Below are 18,990 nucleotides of genomic sequence, written 5' to 3'. Positions count from 1 at the left end.
GGGAGGCCTGGGTGCCCTGGGGAGACGGAGGCTAGGGGAGGGAGTCAGGGAGGGCATCTACTGAGTGCGAGTCACCAGCCTCTTCCTGCCTGCCTCTGTCTTTCCAGTCATCAGTCCCATCCCAGGAGCCTTCCAGGACTCAGGTAAGGCAGCCGGACTGGGGGAAAGCCATGTGCAGAGGCAGAAAGACCAGAGGCCTGGCATGGGTGCTGGCAGGGGTTGCTGAATAGACAGGGAATTGGGAAGATAGGGTCGGGGGTTGGAGAGCAGGAAGTGGGGCTGGACGGTGGAGGTCTGGAAGTCACAAGTGTCCTCTTCTCTTTACCCTCTGGCTCCCAGCTCTCAGTCCCACCCAGGAAGAACCTGAAGATCTGGGTAAGGAAGAGGCCTTGGAACCCTCAGACCTTAAAGGAGGCTAAGGCTGGTCAGGCCATGAGGGAGGTGGAAAAGACCAGAAATGTAGACAAACCTGGATCCTCTATGTTCTTTGTTCAGAGGGGCAAACTGAAATGGGTGGAGGACGGGGCGTCATGCTGAGTTACCTGGGCTTCTGGAGTGGGGAACCTGAGGTGGGCTTTGACTTCCACGGCTCCCCGTTGCAGACTGCGGGCTCTCTGAGCCCTCGGCCCGCATCGTGGGGGGCTCAGACGCGCAGCCGGGCACCTGGCCTTGGCAGGTGAGCCTACACCATGGGGGTGGCCACATCTGCGGGGGCTCCCTTATCGCCCCCTCCTGGGTCCTCTCTGCTGCTCACTGTTTCATGACGTGAGTATTCGCCCTGGACCCAGCCCCTCTCCGCCAAAGGCCAGCCGCGCCCCCGCAGTTGATCCCCTCCTCCCGCCCCACTTCCGTCCTCAAGGATAATTTGGAGCCGAGCTGTCCCCAAAGCGAGGTGCTCTTCGAGGCATCATGGTTCCGAGTGGGGCAAGGCTGCCGTACTGGTCCCACCACTCCACTGAATATCCGAGTCTGAATCCCAGCTTTCCAATGACCCCCCACCACCACCTCAAGATCGGATTTGCCCTTAACCCTTGAGGAGTATCAGCACCAAATCTGGATCGGATAGCACCTGCCCCTCTGGCTCTGAGCCCCTTCCCCCCACGAGGGTCTGCCCCCTCCATAGGGTCAACCTAACCTCCTACTGCCCCGGCCGAGCGCAGGAACGGGACGCTGGAGCCCGCGGCCGAGTGGTCGGTACTGCTGGGCGTGCACTCCCAGCACGGGCCCCTGTACGGGGCGCACACCCGCGCAGTGGCCGCCATCGTGGTGCCGGTCAACTACAGCCAAGTGGAGCTGGGCGCCGACCTGGCCCTGCTGCACCTGGCCTCACCCGCCAGCCTGGGCCCCGCCGTGCGGCCCGTCTGCCTGCCCCGCGCCTCACACCGCTTCGCGCACGGCACCACCTGCTGGGCCACCGGCTGGGGAGACGTCCAGGAGGCAGGTGAGACGTCCAGGAGGCAGGTGAATGGGACAGAACAAGAAGGGGGGCCTCGGGGAGGTGGGGCTTCGGAAGGTGAGGTTCCTAGGGCGGGGCCTCGGGAGGTGACGTTTCTAGGGCGGGGCTTCTGGAGGTGAGGTTCTTAGGGCGGGTCCTCGAGGTGACGTTCTTGGGGCGGGGTTTCGGGAGGTGAGGTTCCTAGGGCGGGGCCTCGGAACAGAGAGGAGTCTGGTGGGGCGTCTTGGAGGGTAGGTTTCCGCGAGTTGGTAGATGAATCCCACACCAATCACCATGGAACCTTCTCCCCACAAGGATTCTCAAACTAAGACCACGGAATCACCCACAGGCACCCCATTCCCTCCTCACCTTTCTTTCCAGTATTTTCTTTCCTGGATTTAGGCTCCGACTAGGGTTCCCATCCCAGCTCTACCATGTCAGACAAAGTGCTTCACCCAGTACATTTCCTCCTCTGTAACACGAGGAAAATAGCCATGCCCACTTCAAGAGGTGGTTGGGTGGATTAAATGAGAAAGTCCATATAAAGTTCATAGGACAGCGCCTGGCATAGCAATAACCAATGCACTTTAGATACTTCACCTCAGGTAACCTATAGCAAAGCAGTAAAACACAAGGCTGGCCTATAATAGATGTTCAGTGAATGCCAGTCTGTGCCTCCCTCCCATCCGCCTTCCTCCCATCCCATCCACCCCCACTCATCTCTGTACTCCCTACCTCCTCTCTTCTCCCTACCCACCATCATTCACTCAGTCATTCTTTCACTCAAGATATTTCTTGAGCACCTTCTACGTGCCAGGCACTGTGTTAGGCATTAGAGAGACACCAGTGAACATAAAAAGCCAAAATCCTGCCTTTTCAGAGTTTACATCCTAGCAGATAGACAAACAACAAGTTCAATAAATAAGCACACATTATGTTAGAAGGTGGGGGGGAATAGACCGAATCTCCATCCCCCTCATCCCCATCACCCAAGCTTTCCATGCTCCCAGGGTCCCCACAAATATCCCCATCGGCCGTGGTCAGACCTGTGCCCATCCTGGGGGCTTTGGGAAGGTGCTGCAGGGGGAGATGCCACAGCCTCTGCTTGTGGAGGTCTCATGAGGGCGGGAGGTGACAAGGAAGCATCAATGTGAGCCCCAGGAAATTTGTGTGAATGGGGCCAGGCCGTCCTGACAATGGGCACCCAGAGAAGTAGATTTCTGCAGAGGCTTTTGAAGACAGGGTGCAGGAAGACGGGGGGAGATGAAGGCCACCCTGTGGACCCAGATAAGGCATGTTAGATGAAGAAGACCCAGGATGCCAGGCTGGAGTGAGAAGGGGACAGGCACCTGGGTTGCAAAGGCTGCTGAGGGCTGACCATGAAGGCCTTAAGATCAGACTAAGGGCCAGAGCACTCCACCAGCTCCAGGGACGCCCAGGACAATCCCCAACTTCCCTGGTGAGCCCCAAGTACAGCTTCAGCCATCACCTGACCTCAGATTCTTTTTTATTTATTTTTATTTTATTTTATTTATTTATTTATTTATTTATTTATTTATTTTGGAGACGGAGTCTCGCTCTGTCGTCCGGGCTAGAGGGCAGTGGCCGGATCTCAGCTCACTGCAAGCTCCGCCTCCCGGGTTTACGCCATTCTCCTGCCTCAGCCTCCCGAGTAGCTGGGACTACAGGCGCCCGCCACCTCGCCCAGCTAGTTTTTTGTATTTTTTAGTAGAGACGGGGTTTCACCATGTTAGCCAGGATGGTCTCGATCTCCTGACCTCGTGATCCGCCCGTCTCGGCCTCCCAAAGTGCTGGGATTACAGGCTTGAGCCACCACGCCCGGCTATTTTACTTATTTTTTTATTTTTTTAGACGGAGTTTCGCTCTCGTTGCCCAGGCTGGAGTGCAATGGCACGATCTAGGCTCACTGCAACCTCCACCTCCCAGCTTCAAGCACATTCTCCTGCTTCAGTCTCCAAAGTAGCTGGGATTACAGGCACCCACCACCATGCCCGGCTAATATTTTGTATTTTTAGTAGAAATAGGGTTTTACCATGTTGACCAGGCTGGTTTTGAACTCCTGACTTCAGGTGATCCACCCGCCTCAGCCTCCCAAAATGCTGGGATTACAGGCGTGAGCCACCATGCCTTTGACCTCAGATTCTGAGTGTGATGGGGAAGGAGTTCTGTCTGTACTTCCCCCCACCTTTCTGGATCCTAAAGCTGTTTCCATCAAAAGCAGGATGGGGCTGCAGCACTAGGTTTGGACAGTGGGATCCATTTATTTTTCTTGGTGAGATCAGAACTGAACTTGAGTAACATTCCTCTTCACTGCTGAAGTGAAGAGTGGATCAGAAGACTGAGTCAGTTATCCAGGCCCAAAGCTATGCATCCTCAATTAGGGTAGTTGGTGAGAATGCCAAGAAGTCACAAATGAGAGGTTTTCATGAACTGGGAACTGACTGGGGGTGGGGAGTTGAGAGAGGAGACAGGGATGACACCCAGATTCCATGCTTGGCAACTCCAGACAGGATCATGTCAAGTCCGTATGGCATCTTTGCGAAAAGATGTCTCTGGACCAACACAACTCCACATGAGAGCTCAGACTTAATGATTACAGTCCCTAAATTGCATCCTTTGTTGCAGTGCACAACCTGCACAACCATGCATGGCAGCTCTCACTAGGAGCTTGATGGGACCATTTCTGAGATGAAGAAGTAGAAAGAATAGAGAGAAGCAGCAGGAGATGTGGTGAATGTGATGGGCTGAGAGGCCATGGGGGATCTAGCTGATGTCCAAGAAGCAGCCACAGGGGGCAAACCTGAATCCTGGGAACTGGGGACACCATACCTGCCTCACAGCACCTGCTCTCTGGTTCTGCCCCCAGATCCTCTGCCTCTCCCCTGGGTGCTACAGGAAGTGGAGCTAAGGCTGCTGGGTGAGGCCACCTGTCAGTGTCTCTACAGCCAGCCCGGTCCTTTCAACCTCACTCTCCAGATATTGCCAGGGATGCTGTGTGCTGGCTACCCAGAGGGCCGCAGGGACACCTGCCAGGTGAGGGAAGGCCCCTGCAACTGCCTGGCAGGGCCAGAGTCCTAACCGGTGACAAACAGATAAATGACATCTCTCCTAGCCTCATCTGCAAAAGGACAAGATTGCCAAGCGATGGAGTTGATGTGAATTTTTTTGCTTGTGTATTTTGAGACAGAGCCTCACTTTGTCACCCAGGCTGGACTGCAGTGGCGCAATCTCGGCTTACTGCAAGCTCCCCACCCCCTCCACCACTCAAGCGACTCTCGTGCTTCAGCCTCCCAAGTAGCTGAGATTACAGGCATGCACCACCACAGCCTGCTAATTTTGTATTCACTTGCGCCTGGCCAAGTGAACTTATTTATTTATTTATTTATTTATTTATTTATTGAGACGGAGTTTTGCTCTTGTTGCCCAGGGCAGAGTACAATGGCATGATCTCAGCTCACCACAACCTCCGCCTCCCAGGTTCAAGCGATTTCTCCTGCTTCAGCCTCCCAAGTAGCTGGGATTACAGGCATGTGCCATCACGCCCAGCTAATTTTTAGTAGAGATGGTGTTTCTCTATGTTGGTCAGACTGGTCTCGAACTCCCAGCCTCAGGTGATCTGCCTGCCTCAGCCTTCCAAAGTGCTGGGATTACAGGCATGAGCCACCGCACCCGGCTATTTATTTATTTATTGAGACAGAGTTTTGCTTTTGTTGCCCATGCTGGAGTGCAATGGCGCGATCTTGGCTCACTACAAACTCCACCTCCCAAGTTCAAGCCATTCTCCTGGCTCACCCTCCCAAGTAGCTGGGATTACAGGCATGAGCTACCATGTCCAGCCGACGCCGAGTGAATTTAAAAACCAAAGACAGCATTGCCAGGAGCAGTGACTCATGCCTGTAATCCCAGCTAGTCAGAAAATTGAGGCAGGAGGATCACTTGAGCCCAGAAGTCTGAGACCAGACTGAGCAACATAGTGCTACCTCGTCTCAAAAAAGGAGAGGAACTGCCTGGGCACAGTGGCTCACGCCTGTAACCCAGCACTTTGGGAGGCCGAGGCAGGCGTATCACTTGAGCTCGGGAGTTTGAGACCAGCCTGGCCAACATGGAGAAAATCCATCTCTACTAAAAAGACAAAAATTAGCCGGCTATGGTGGTGTACACCTGTAGTCCCAGCTACTCGGGAGGCTGAGGCAGGAGAATCACTTGAACCCGGGAGGCAGAGGTTGCAGTGAGCCGAGATTGCACCACTGCACTCCCAGGCTGTCTCAAAAAAGAAAAGAAAGAAAGAAAAGGAAAGGAAAGGAAAGAAGGAAGGAAGGGAGGGAGGGGAATTATTTGAGCTAGTAACTGGACAAGAATCACTTGGCTCTGATGACACCTGCAGGATTCTCTTTCGTGGTCTTGAACACACTCCCCCAGTGCTCTTGGCTCTGGCTGCCATCGGCCTTCTGCTTACAGGGTTTTCTTCTGTTTAGAGCCCCAGGGAATGCAGAGGACAAGGCCTAGCCAAGGAGGGTTTCTAGGAGAAGGGAGAAGGTGGTGTATCTTGGGCCAAAAGAAGGTGCAGGACCTTTTCGAGGAGGCCAGTATAAACGGTGGGTCCCTGGGCTGACCCCTTGACATGCAGTCATCTGTCACTAGGGTGACTCTGGGGGGCCCCTGGTCTGTGAGGAAGGTGGCCGCTGGTTCCAGGCAGGAATCACCAGCTTTGGCTTCGGCTGTGGACGGAGAAACCGCCCTGGAGTTTTCACTGCCGTGGCTAACTATGAGGCATGGATACGAGAACAGGTGATGGGTTCAGAGCCTGGCCCTGCCTTTCCAATCCAGCCTCAGAAGCCCCAGTCAGATCCCCAGGAGCCCAGGGAGAACTGTACCATTGCCCTGCCTGGTGAGTGGGTGGCACCCCTGGATGTGAGTGGGACGCGGGAGAGTGAGTTGGGATGGAGACTGCTGGGAGTGATTGGGGTGCAGGAGGCCCACTGACCCAGGTCTCTCGCCTCTCAGAGTGTGGGAAGGCCCCGCGGCCAGGGGCCTGGCCCTGGGAGGCCCAGGTGATGGTACCAGGATCCAGACCCTGCCATGGGGCACTGGTGTCTGAAAGCTGGGTCTTGGCACCTGCCAGCTGCTTTCTGTAGTGAGTGAAAATCTACGTTTCAAGCCGATCCTTGCCCCTCCCTACATCAGCCTGAGACACCATTTATTTGGCCCCAGCCCCTCCCCTGGGGGGTGTGGGGCGTGCGGGATCCCATTCGGAGGTGTAGGATCCAGCACAAAAAGAGGGGTCCTGGCCTGGCAGGGGTGGATAGAAGCATGGTAGAAGTTCAATCCCGGAGGCGGGGGTGTAAGTGAGCCGCTGGAATGGGGGTAGCGTGGGGATCCCGCCAGGATGCAGGATCCTCGCCAGGCGAGTCTAAGCCAGGGGTGCGAGGTTTCTAGCCACGTGTGCGGGATCCGGCCCACGTCCCTCGCCCCCTATTCCGCAGCCCGAGCACCTCCGACAGGCCGCCCCGCGACCTCGACGCCTGGCGCGTGCTGCTACCCTCACGCCCACGCGCGGAGCGGGTGGCAAGCCTGGTGCAGCACGAGAACGCCTCGTGGGACGACTCCTCGGACCTGGCGCTGCTGCAGCTGCGCACGCCTGTGAACCTGAGCGCGGCTCCGAGGCCCGTGTGCCTACCCCACCCGGAACACTACTTCCTGCCCGGAAGCCGCTGCCGCCTGGCCCGCTGGGGCCGCGGGGGTGAGCCGGGGCCCGGCGCTGGCCGGGGCGGCACCGGGTGGTGCAGGGGCCGTCTGCGCCGCAGCGCGAGCTCCCTGCCTTTTCCCTTCCAGAACCCGCGCTTGGCCCAGGCGCGCTGCTGGAGGCAGAGCTGTTAGGCGGCTGGTGGTGCCACTGCCTGTATGGCCGCCAGGGGGCGGCAGTGCCGCCGCCGGGAGACCCGCCGCACGCGCTCTGCCCTGCCTACCAGGAGGAGGCGGAGGCGGGCCACTGCTGGGTAAGCGGCGGGGGCGGGGCCTGCGGAACGCGGGTCCGAGAGGGCTCTGGGAAGAGGGCGGGGCCTGTGGAAGGCGAGTCCAAGTGGGCTCTAGGGAGGGAGCGGGGCCTGGGGAAGGCGGGTCTGAGTGGGCTCTAGGGAGGGGCGGGACTTGCGGAACTGGGAATGGGGCGGAGCCAGAGTGGAGGCGGGGCCAGAACGAACTGGGGGCGGGGCCTGGCCCTGGAGAACTTCTGGGAGGGGGCTGAAGCGGGCCCTGAGCTGGTGCTATGGTGTCTCTCTGTCCCTGGATTTAAGGAGAATCCTAAAGTGAGGGCTGAATTCTTACACAAATTAGTATTTGGAGTCTGATTTGGAGAATGTGGAACTTGATATTTCTGCAAATGGGAAAATCTGGAGTCCTGGAAAGCCCCAGGAGTTCTGATATTCTCTGCACACACGCAGAGGAAAGTAACACATGCACTTTGTTGCTGCAGAATGACTCGCGTTGGAGCCTTTTGTGCCAGGAAGAGGGGACCTGGTTTCTGGCTGGAATCAGAGACTTCCCCAGTGGCTGTCTACGTCCCCGAGCCTTCTTCCCTGTGCAGACCCATGGCCCATGGATCAGCCATGTGACTCAGGGAGCCTACCTGGAGGACCAGCTAGCCTGGGATTGGGGCCCTGATGGGGAGGAGACTGAGACACAGACTTGTCCCCCACACACACAGCATGGTGGTGAGCAGGACGCCTTTGGGCTCTAGGGGCTCCTGGGGGTGCATAGACCCATGGCAGGGGCTCAGGGGTCAGCCATGGGGCCCCAACTAAGGTAGCCACCTCCTCTCCCTAGCCTGTGGCCTGCGGCCGGAGGCTGCTCCAGTGGGGGTCCTTTGGCCCTGGCTGGCAGAGGTGCATGTGGCTGGTGATCGAGTCTGCACTGGGATCCTTCTGGCCCCAGGCTGGGTCCTGGCAGCCACTCACTGTGTCCTCAGGTGGGTCTTACTCATCTCCTAGGCGAGAGGCGGGATGGGAGAATGGAACAGAGCCAAAGACTTGTTTTTGTTGTTTGTTTGTTTGTTTGTTTGAAAAAAATTAACAATGGGATCTTGCTGTGTTGCCCAGGCCGGCCTCAAGCAATCCTCCTGCCTTGGCCAATGTGCTAGGATTATAGGCATGAGCCACCGTGCCTGGCCCAGAGGACTCTTAAAATAGTGGGATAGTCTCCTTTTAAGCATCTTACAGCCAGGCGCAATGGCTCATGTCTGTAATCTTAGCACATTGGGAGGCCGAGGCGGGCGGATCACAAAGTCAGGAGTTCAAGACCAGCCTGGCCAATATGGTGAAACCCCTCTACTAAAAATACAAAAGTTAGCCAGGGGTGGTGGCAGGCACCTGTAACGTTACCCAGCTACTTGGGAGGCTGAGGCAGGAGAATCACTCAAACCCGGGAGGCAGAGGTTTCAGTGACCCAAGACTGCACCACTGCACTGCAGCCTGGGCGACAGAGCAAGACTCTGTCCGGGGTGGGGCGTGAGGGAAGAATCTTACAGCACTGGGAGATGTTTTGACCTGGAAGGGAGATTTGGAAGGAGAGATGATGAAGGAGTGAGTGGCATGACCCCAGAGAGTCACCCTTCCCCTGGGCTGGAAAGGACTTTGCCTGCAATGGGAGGAGCAGAAGGTTACATTGGGCCTTGTTCCAACAGGCCAGGCTCTACAACAGTGCCTTACATTGAAGTGTATCTGGGCCGGGCAGGGGCCAGCCCCCTCCCACAGGGCCACCAGGTATCCCGCTTGGTCATCAGCATCCGGCTGCCCCGGCACCTGGGACTCAGGCCCCCCTTGGCCCTCCTGGAGCTGAGCTCCCGGGTGGAGCCCTCCCCATCAGCCCTACCCATCTGTCTCCACCCGGCGGGTATCCCTCCGGGGTCCAGCTGCTGGGTGTTGGGCTGGAAAGAACCCCAGGACCGAGGTGAGACTCCTGGGTTGCGGGAACAAGGAGTGGCTGGAGGCCAGAGCCCTGGAACAAGTCTGTCTCCTCTCCCCAGTCCCTGTGGCTGCTGCTGTCTCCATCTTGACACCACGAATCTGCCACTGCCTCTATCAGGGAATCCTGCCCCCTGGAACCCTCTGTGTCCTGTATGCAGAGGGGCAGGAGAACAGGTGTGAGGTAAAGGGGCCTGGGCATCCCGGAGTAGGCAGGAGAGAGGCAGTGTTGGACTGTGGTACCCTAGAGAGAGAGCAGGATTGGAAGAGTGGCTTGGTTGTTGAGACATACTTGTGACACTGAGTCTCTGTGTCGCCCAGGCTGGAGTGCAGTGGCACGATCTTGGCTCACTGCAGCCTCTACCTCCCAGGTTCGAGCAGTTCTCCTGCTTCAGCCTCCCTAGTAGCTGGGATTGCAAGCATGCACCACCACGCCTGGTTGATTTTTGTATTTTTAGTAGAGACGGGGTTTCACCGTGTTAGCCAGGCTGGACTCAAACTCCTGGCTCAAATGATCCGCCCACCTTGGCCTCCCAAAGTGCTGGGATTACAGGCATGAGCCACCGCACCTGGCCAGGACTGGAATTATTGGGTGTTTGGCCCCAAATGGGACCCTAGCTGGACCCCGGAGAGAAACTGGGGACCTGGATGTCTAGGGATGCAGACCAGAGTGCTTCGTGGCCAGACCCTGGGGGAAGGGGCAGGGGACCAAGAGGAAGGGCAGCAGACCCACGTGGCCTCGCTCCGACTCTGCAGATGACCTCAGCACCGCCCCTCCTATGCCAGACAGCGGAAGGCTCCTGGGTCCTCGTGGGCATGGCTGTTCCAGGGAGCCGGGAGCTGTTTGCCGCCATTGGTCCTGAAGAGGCCTGGATCTCCCAGACAGTGGGAGAGGCCCACTTCCTGCCTTCCAGTGGCTCCCCACACTGGCCTACTGGAGGCAGCAACCTCTGTCCTCCAGAACTGGCCAAGGCCTCAGGATCCCCGCGTGCAGTCCACTTCCTGCTCCTGCTGACTCTCCTGATCCAGAGCTGAGGGGCTAGGGTCCCGGCGCCACTTCCCCCTTCTACTTCCCACCCTCTACTTCCCGCCCAGTGTGGCTGGAATGTGGCCCAGCCGGCTGGAACCTCAAGGGCCCCACCCACCTAGATTGCAGCGGCTCGGGCTAATTGGGCCTCAGTGCCCGGGCTATTTTGAACCCAGGAATCCTTGGGGGTGGCGGGAGGAGCGGGACAGTAAAGGTGTAAACACAGGCACCTGTGTGGCCTTGTGGCATTGCTGCGGGCAGGCTGAGGGGCTGGGCATCAGAGGCTATGCGGGAAGCCCAAGGGGGAGGTCCCCTCCCTCCTCCCTCCTCCGGCCTCTGAGTCAGGTCTTGGGCTCTCAGGAAATGCACCTTGGTAACCTGGCAGCGATTCCTTCATTCCTGCCCCAGGGCAGGGAGGTCGGGTGGCCAGCTGGCTGTGTGTCACCTGTCCAGTGGAGTCAGCACCCTCGGCACGTGCCGGACATCTCAACCCCAGCTCAGACCTGCTGCCCTCGCTGCCTGCCATAGACACATCTCAATGCATGATGCTCCGATGTGTCCCCCACACACACACAACACATGGGCCCTTCAAGGGTCCGCTGCTTTCACATTCTGCCCAGAACTTGGGTCCCTTGTATGTGAACCCCACTCCTTCACCCACTGCTTACCTGCACCTTCCTGCATTCATTCAACCCCTGTTCCCTGGTGGCTACTAAGTCGTGGCACAATTGGGGTCTGATATATAAGCCCACAAAGCCCTCCCAATCTAGTGGGGACACATGTGGACACCCCTGGCTGGGATCGGGAAGAGATCATACCAGTGATGTTTGAGCACAGGAAAAGGGAAGGTGGTTTCCAGCCAATGAATCTACAATTAAAAAGTAAAGCAAAACCAGAGACAGGGTGCAGTAGCTCATGCCTGTAATCCCAGCACTTTGGGAGGATCACTTGAGGCCAGGCATTCCAGACCAGCCTGGGCAACAAAGCAAGACCCCCATCTCCACCTTTTTTTTTTTTTTTTGAGACAGAGTCTCATACTGATGCTCAGGCTGGAGTGCAGTGGTGCAATCTCGGCTCACTGCAACTTCCGCCTCTCCTGGGTTCAAGCGATCCTCCTGCCTCAGCCTCAAGTAGCTAGGATTGCAGACCCAAGACACCACGCCCGACTAATTTTTGTATTTTTATTTATTTTATTTATTTTAAATTTTTGAAACAGTTTTGCTATTGTCGCCCACACTGGAGTGCAATGGCGCAATCTCAGCTCACTGCAACCTTCACCTCCCAGGTTCAAGCAATTCTCCTGCCTCAGCCTCCTGAGTAGCTGGGATTACAGATGCCCACCACCATGCCCAGCTAAGTTTTGTATTTTTAGTAGAGATTGGGTTTCTCCATGTTGGCCAGGCTGGTCTTGAACTCCTGACCTCAGATGATCCACCCGCCTCAGCCTCCCAAAGTGCTGAGATTATAGGCATGAGCCACCGCATCTGGCCTATTTATTTATTTATTTTGAGATGGAGTTCCCTCTGTTGCTCAGGCTGGAGTGCAGTGGCACAATCTTGGCCTCCCAGGTGATTCTCCTGCCTCAGCCTCCCGAGTAGCTAGGATTACAGGTATGCACCACCACGCCTGGCTAATTTTCTTTGTATTTTTTAGGAGGGACAGGGTTTTACCATGTTGGCCAAGCTGGTCTCAAACTCCTGATATCGAAGAATGATCCTCCCACCTTGGCCTCACAAAGTGCTGGGATTACAGGTGTGAACCACCACATCGAAGCTCCACAATTTTTTTTTTTTTTTTTTTGAGACGGAGTCTTGCTCTGTTGCCCAGGCTGGAGTGCAATGGCGCAATCTCGGCTCACTGCAACCTCCGCCTCCCGGGTTCAAGCGATTCTCCTGCCTCAGCCTCCTGAGTAGCTGGGATTACAGGTGTGTGCCATCACGCCCGGCTAATTTTTGTATTTTTAGTAGAAATGGGGTTTCACCATGTTGGTCAGGATGGTCTCGAACTCCTGACCTCGTGATTCGCCTGCCTCAGCCTCCCAAATTACTGAGATTACAGGCGTGAGCCATCGTGCCCGGCCAATTTTTTTTTTTTTTAATTAGCTGGGCATGGTGGCATGCACCTGTAATCCCAACTACTTAGGAGGCTGAGGAGGGAGAAGCACTTGAGCCCAGGGGTTCAAGGCTGCAGTGAGCCATGATTTTACCACTGAACTCCAGCCTAGGCAACAGAGTGAGATCCTGTCTCAAAAAGAGAAAGAAAAAGGACAAATGGGGACCTGGGGAAGGATAGGTTTGGGGGTGAAAGCCAGCTCATGAGGGTGGCAGAGGGGTCGCCTCTCGGGCTGGGCACAATCGCTGGCTTGAGAAGGAAGAGGAAGGGGGTAAAGGGCCTAAAGGGAAGCTGGAAGTTCTCACTGGGAGGCTTAGGAGAAGGGCAGAGGTTCTTACAAAGCCAGGCTTAGCCTTAGCAGCTACATGCCAGCTGTAATACTCCCCAGGATCTTCACAGTGCGTACATCCCCACCTGCTCCCATACCCAGTCAGTCATCCCATGCCATCTCCACAAACACTACACTTACCCCGTCCTCTACTGAAACCCACCCACCGGGCCCCATGTCTTGCCCCCTCCTCCCAGCTAAGACACTCCTTCCAGTCAGGCCCCTCCCACTCACCCACCCCAGGAATAACCTGACCTCTAGCCTGGACCCCAGACATCTGGTCTCCAGAAAGCAGGTGAGGACTCTAGGCTCTGCTTTCCCTGAAGCTCAGACCCAACAGGTGTTTTTTGTTTTTTGTCTTTTGTTTTTTGTTTGAGACAGGGTCTCGCTGTGTCGCCCAAGCTGGAGGGCAGTGGTGCCATCTCGGCTCGCTGCAATCTCTGCCTTCTGGGTTCAAGTGATTCTCCTGCCTCAGCCTCTTGAGTAGCTAGGATTACAGGCATGCACCACCACACCCAGCTGATTTTTTTGTATTTTTAGTAGAGACGGGGCTTTGCCACGTTAGCCAGGTTGGTCTCCAACTCCTGACCTCAGGCGATCCTCCTGCCTTGGCCTCCCAAAATGCTAGGATTACAGGCATGAGCCACCACACCCAGCCTCAACAGGCCACTCTGGCCTTCAAAGAGGACATGCCTCACCCCCACTGCAGCCACACGGCAGGCTTTGTTTCCCTGAGCCTCTGCCCTCTGCAATCCATCCCCCACGTCTTCACCTTACCACCTTTTATAAACCGTTTCGGTCTCAGTTTCCAAGGCAGTTCCTCCAGGACCCTTTCACAATGCCATTCTTTTTCATCGCTATTGCTAGCTTGAAATTATTGTGTAATTGCAATTTTTTTTTTTTTTTTTTTTTTTAGACAGGGTCTCCCTCTGTTGCCCAGGCTGGAGTGCAGTGGTGTGACCACGCTCAATGCTTCATTGAACTCCTGGGCTCAAGCAATCCTCCCGCCTCAGCCTCCCAAGTAGCTGGGACCATAGGCGTGCACCACAATGCCTGCCTAATTTTTATGTTTCTTTTGGAGATGAGGCCTTGCTATATTCCCCAGGCTGGTCTGGAACTCCTGGCCTCAAGCGATGCTCCAGCCTCAGCCTCCCAAAGCCGACTAGTCACCTTGCCAGCCTGTTGGTGATTATTTGATTGAAGTGTGTCACCCCTACTTCACCACGAGCTCACGGCTCAAGGGGAACGGGGCTGGTGACTGTTTTGTCCTGGGCACCTGGGAACATCATAGGCACTCAGGAAATATCTGTGGGATGATTGCTGCTGCTCCACAAGCTCACCACCACCGTCAGGTGCAGGCTTCGCAGAAAGGGCCTGGCGAGGAGCTGACCCTAGTGTCTGCAGCTCCCATACCCAGCCTAAGGAGGGAGGAAAGGAGGGAGGAGTGGCTGCGGCTCCAGATAATAAGGGCTGGGGCCAGGCCCTGGGGGGCATAACTGGCCTGAGATAACCTGAAAGACCTGAGGCGGAGGAGAGTCCATCACGTTCCAGGAGACTGCGGGCACACACACAAACCACATGCACGTGCGTACACACTCAGACACACGCTACACACAGGGACACAGCCTACATACGTGCACACACACAGCATGGGCATGCACACGCACACCACACCACTTAAGGGGATACACACAGCCTACACACGCATACACCCACACCATATACACACTACACACCGGGACAAACGGACTATGCACACGCACACACATACATACACACAGACACATACATGTACACACGCGGGCCTGCAGCTCTGAAAGGACTCCTGACTTTGGTGGCAGGAGGAGCTGGCGGGGCCCAGCCAGTGGGCGGGGCCAGGGGAGGGGCGGGCAGGTAGGTGCAGCCACTCCTGGGAGGACCTTGCGTGGCCAGACCGTGCTGGTGACTTGTCCACACTGCTCGCTGCGGATACTCCAGGCGTCTCCCGTTGCGGCTGCTCCCTGCCTTTGAGGCCAGCCTTGGACACTTGCTGCCCCTTTCCAGCCCGGATTCTGGGATCCTTCCCTCTGAGCCAACATCTGGGTCCTGCCTTCGACACCACCCCTAGGCTTCCTACCTTGTGCGCCTGGAGTCTGCCCCAGGGGCCCTTGTCCTGGGCCATGGTCCAGAATGGGGTCCTGGGGCCTGGGCAGCCGGGGGCTGTAGCCATTCTGCTCTATCTTGGATTATTCCAGTCGGGGACAGGTAAGTGAAGACGTGGGGGTGGGGTGGGGACAATGCACTGGAGGGAGTCAGCGTGATCATTTTCTGGGGTGCGCCCTTGTCTAGGGCCCAAGAAAACCCACGGCCTCCCTAGCTCTTGGCCTCCCTTTCCCACCTCGGCTCTGCCAGGGAAGGGGCCAGCCCTCTGGAGCAGTGGTGGGTGCTAAGGGGTCAGGGAACCCGAGTCTTCCCTACTCACCCCTCCTCTTTCTTTCTTTCTAGGAGCGGAAGGGGCAGAAGGTGAGACTTTCCTCAGAGAGGGAGGAGGGGAGGGGGAGGTGACTTGGATCGGATTCCCCTGGGGTTTAACCAGTGTCTGGCCTTCGGCTGGGCTGCCTTCCAACTAGATTCTCTTAGGGCTCCCAGAGTGGGGGGTTGTAGCCCTCACCTTACGGGCAGAGAAGCAGGGACTTGCCCAGGGCACACTGCCAGTGAGGGTGCAGCTGGGATTTAGATCCACATCTGACACCCAAAGTGGGGCAATTGAAGTGATTTTTTCGGTTTGGTTTTGTCTTTTGAAACAGGGTCTGGGTCTGTCGTCGCCCAGGCTGGAGTGCAGTGGCACCGTCACAGCTCACTGCCCGCTCAGTGATCCAGCCTCCCGGGCTCACGTGATCCTCCCACCTCAGCCTTCCTAGTGGCTGGGACTACAGGTGCATGCCACCACACCCAGCTAATTGTGTTTTTTTTTGTTTTTGTTTTTGTTTTTGTTTTTGGTAGAGATGGGGGTCTCACTATGTTGGCCAGGCAGGTCTTGAACTCCTGGGCTCAAGCGATCCTCCTGCCTCAACCTCCCAAAGTGCTGGGATTATAGGTGTGAGCCACCGTTCCCATCCTCGAGGTGGTTTTGTGGGAATCAAACCAAGGGTCTCCTTTCTTGGAAGGCACCCAACCCGGTTCTGAGTCAGACCAGCTTTCAATCCTGGCTTCCCCATGCACTGGCTGTGTGTCATTGACCAAGTCCCCCCACTTTTCTAAGCCTTAGACTCCGCACCTCTAAAATGAAGCTGGTCGTGTCCGTCTCCTGGGGCTGTGGAGAGGATGCAGGGAAATGAGGAAACGAAAGCCCTTCCCAGGCCTGGCACAGCCACTAGGCTCTCTAAATAGTGGCTATTGTCATGATGATAGGGGAGAGGAGGATCCGGTCTGCAGTTTTCTCTACTCCTAGAAGACTTTGTGAGGAGCAGTTGGGTTCCACTTCAAACATGTCCGCAGTGCCACGGGCACTGCGGACATGGGAATCTGCCCCTAGGGAACACCCAGATTGGTGTGGTGGAAACAGACACAGTTGTGGACTCCGGAACAATTGTGAGATTGGGTAGCTTCGGGGAGCACGGTGGAGGTGGGGGGGTACTGGACTCGGAGGCAATGCCCAACTCAGCCAGCAGGAGCGCACCTGTCTACGGAGGGGCTGCTGTTCCAGTCAAGCATCCACAGGCAAAGGGAAGTTTGCCAGACAGTAAGGATGGGGAAGGGCATTCCAGGTAGAGTGACCTGGATCAGCCAAGGTCCCAGGTAAACAAGTGTGTGGCCTGATGTACATGACTGAAGGGTCCAGAGGGGACGGCCGGGTCTGATGGCAGTGACATGGTTATCTGGAATGTTATCTTAAGGGCCGCGTGGAGCCAGGGAAGGGTTTAAGCAGGGCTGCGGCCTGGTCAGATGGGGGATTTATGAAAATTTTCAGACTTGTAAGGGGCGGGATGGACAGAAGGCTTGCAAGGAGGGAGGCTGCCCTGAGACCTGAATTAGGTAATGGGTAGTGAATAGAAGGGGCAGAACTGCACACGCCTGGGAGGGGACACAGGGGTGCTGACTCCTGTGAACCCACTTCCCAAGCTCTGCATCAGAGCTCCTGGGCTGCGTAGGAGTGGCCAGGCTAACAACCTGACCCCTTCCCTTCCTCCCTGGGCAGCCCCCTGTGGTGTGGCCCCCCAAGCACGTATCACAGGTGGCAGCAATGCAGACCCCGGTCAGTGGCCCTGGCAGGTCAGCATCACCTATGACGGCGTCCATGTGTGTGGTGGCTCTCTCGTGTCTGAGCAGTGGGTGCTGTCAGCTGCTCACTGCTTCCCCAGGTACCAAATGGTGAAAGTCAAAAGTGGGTTGGAGGTCAAAGTTCATGGGTCAATCCAGGTCAGAGGTTGGGGTTCTTGGGTTGGGTCTGAGAGTGTCAGTTAAGTTTGGAAGGACCAGTTAGGAGTGAAGGTGCGGGGTCAGAGGTTACAGGATAAAACTAAGGTGCAATTTGAGACCTAAAAGGGGCTGATCAGAATCGGGGGTCCGCAGCAGGGGTTGGGGAACAAGGAGAGGTCTCCTGGGTCTCAGCCTTTGCCGCCTGCCTGCAGCGAGCACCGCGAGGAAAACTATGAGGTCAAGCTGGGAGCCCATCAGCTGGACTCCTACTCCGAGGACGCCAGGGTCAGCACCGTGAAGTGCATCATCACCCACCCCAGCTACCTCCAGGAGGGCTCCCAGGGTGACATTGCACTCCTCCAACTCAGCAGCCCCGTCACCTTCTCCCGCTACATCCGGCCCATCTGCCTCCCTGCAGCAAACGCCTCCTTCCCAAATGGCCTCCACTGCACTGTCACTGGCTGGGGCCATGTGGCCCCCTCAGGTGAGGTGGGACGCTGGGTGCCTAGAAGCGTGGAGGGGCAGCTGACTTGGGGAGGGGCCCGGAGTAAGCCTCTTTTGCCCCCCACAGTAAGCCTCCTGACACCCAAGCCACTGCAGCAACTTGAGGTGCCTCTGATCAGCCGTGAGACGTGTAACTGTCTGTACAACATCAACGCCCAGCCTGAGGAGCCGCACGTTGTCCAGGAGGACATGGTGTGTGCCGGCTACGTGGAGGGGGGCAAGGACGCCTGCCAGGTAAGCACAGGCCCGGGGGGCAGATAACCAGTGCAACTTGGGAAAGGAGGCCTGGCCAGGTCCTGATGGCTGCTGTGTGGCTTCTCTCCTCAGGGTGACTCTGGGGGCCCACTCTCCTGCCCTGTGGAGGGTCTCTGGTACCTGACGGGCATTGTGAGCTGGGGCGATGCCTGTGGGGCCCGCAACAGGCCTGGTGTGTACACTCTGGTCTCCAGCTATGCCTCCTGGATCCAAAGCGAGGCGACAGAACTCCAGCCTCGTGTGGTGCCCCAAACCCAGGAGTCCCAGCCCGACAGCAACCTCTGTAGCAGCTCTGCCCCAGCCCAGGGCTTGCTGAGGCCAATCCTTTCCCTGCCTCTGGGCCTGGCTCTGGGCCTCCTCTCCCCATGGCTCAGCGGGCACTGAGCTGGCCTCCTTCCAGGATGGATGCATCACACTCAAGGACATGAGCCTGGTGTTTCCCTGATGGCTTTTGGACCCAGGGCCTGGCTTGAGCCACTCCTTCCTCCAGGACTCTGCGGGAGGCTGGGGCCCCACCTTGATCTTTGAGCCCATTCTTCTGGGTGTGCCCTTTGGGACCATAACTGAGAGTCAGGAGTTTCACTGCCCGTAGCAATGGCCAGAGCCTCTGGCCCCTCATCCACTGTGGACCAGCCCATTGGCCAAGCTCCTGGGACCCTTGGCTATGAAAATGAGCCCTGGCTCCCACCTGTTGCTGGAAGACTGCTCCCAGCCCGCCTGCCCAGCCCCTGCCCTCTCCCTGTGTTCTGGGCTGGGGCTGCCTTTGTGCAGCTTCAAGGACAGGAAAGGCCCCAATCTTGCCCACTGGCCGCTGAGTGCCCCCGAGCCCTGACTCCTGGACTCCGGAGGACTGAGCCCCCACCGGAACTGGGCTGATGCTTGGATCTGGGGTGGGGGTAACAGGGCAGAAAGGATTAAAATGTTTGAGCACAACTCGCCATGCGTGTGTGAA

The 18,990-nt window shown here is 57.0% G+C and overlaps 2 protein-coding genes across 7 annotated transcripts; both read left to right on the top strand.

The window, feature by feature from the left end:
• PRSS36 (serine protease 36) lies at positions 1-10,666 on the top strand. Of its 6 annotated transcripts, none has more exons than XM_023191117.1 (13): positions 1-143; positions 340-375; positions 860-1,441; positions 4,323-4,489; positions 6,098-6,344; positions 6,461-6,590; positions 6,940-7,196; positions 7,289-7,452; positions 7,929-8,166; positions 8,279-8,420; positions 9,135-9,400; positions 9,477-9,598; positions 10,171-10,666. In XM_023191117.1, the coding sequence occupies exons 4-13, from the start codon at positions 4,445-4,447 to the stop codon at positions 10,447-10,449; spliced, it is 1,890 nt and encodes a 629-aa protein (XP_023046885.1). In that variant the 5' UTR covers positions 1-143; positions 340-375; positions 860-1,441; positions 4,323-4,444; the 3' UTR covers positions 10,450-10,666. The 6 variants fall into 6 exon arrangements, with proteins under 6 accessions (XP_023046885.1, XP_023046883.1, XP_023046884.1 ...); XM_023191115.1 differs by having other exon boundaries at positions 603-1,441; XM_023191116.1 differs by having other exon boundaries at positions 496-1,441.
• Positions 10,667-13,919: 3,253 nt separating this feature from the next.
• On the top strand, positions 13,920-18,971 carry PRSS8 (serine protease 8). Its single transcript, XM_023191123.1, has 6 exons — positions 13,920-15,125; positions 15,366-15,383; positions 17,059-17,221; positions 17,492-17,763; positions 17,851-18,017; positions 18,111-18,971. Exons 1-6 carry the CDS (start codon positions 15,041-15,043, stop codon positions 18,420-18,422), a joined length of 1,017 nt encoding a protein of 338 aa, XP_023046891.1. The 5' UTR covers positions 13,920-15,040; the 3' UTR covers positions 18,423-18,971.
• Positions 18,972-18,990: the final 19 nt, after the last annotated feature.

The sequence above is a fragment of the Piliocolobus tephrosceles genome, chromosome 17 (assembly GCF_002776525.5).
Source record: "Piliocolobus tephrosceles isolate RC106 chromosome 17, ASM277652v3, whole genome shotgun sequence".
Lineage (NCBI taxonomy): Eukaryota > Metazoa > Chordata > Mammalia > Primates > Cercopithecidae > Piliocolobus > Piliocolobus tephrosceles.
Note: the sequence above shows the minus strand (reverse complement) of the source record. Positions and strands in the feature narration are given on the sequence as shown.

Bases quoted from the DNA above. Each gene is read 5' to 3' on its own strand.
- PRSS8 (XM_023191123.1), top strand. From the start codon at position 15,041: ATGGTCCAGAATGGGGTCCTGGGGCCTGGGCAGCCGGGGGCTGTAGCC. The intron at 17,222-17,491 runs GTACCAAATGGT...GCCTGCCTGCAG, and splicing joins GCTGCTCACTGCTTCCCCAG to CGAGCACCGCGAGGAAAACT. The intron at 18,018-18,110 runs GTAAGCACAGGC...TTCTCTCCTCAG, and splicing joins GGGGCAAGGACGCCTGCCAG to GGTGACTCTGGGGGCCCACT.
- PRSS36 (XM_023191114.1), top strand. From the start codon at position 5,943: ATGCAGAGGACAAGGCCTAGCCAAGGAGGGTTTCTAGGAGAAGGGAGA. The intron at 6,591-6,939 runs GTGAGTGAAAAT...CCTATTCCGCAG, and splicing joins CCTGCCAGCTGCTTTCTGTA to CCCGAGCACCTCCGACAGGC. The intron at 8,167-8,278 runs GTGAGCAGGACG...TCCTCTCCCTAG, and splicing joins CCCACACACACAGCATGGTG to CCTGTGGCCTGCGGCCGGAG.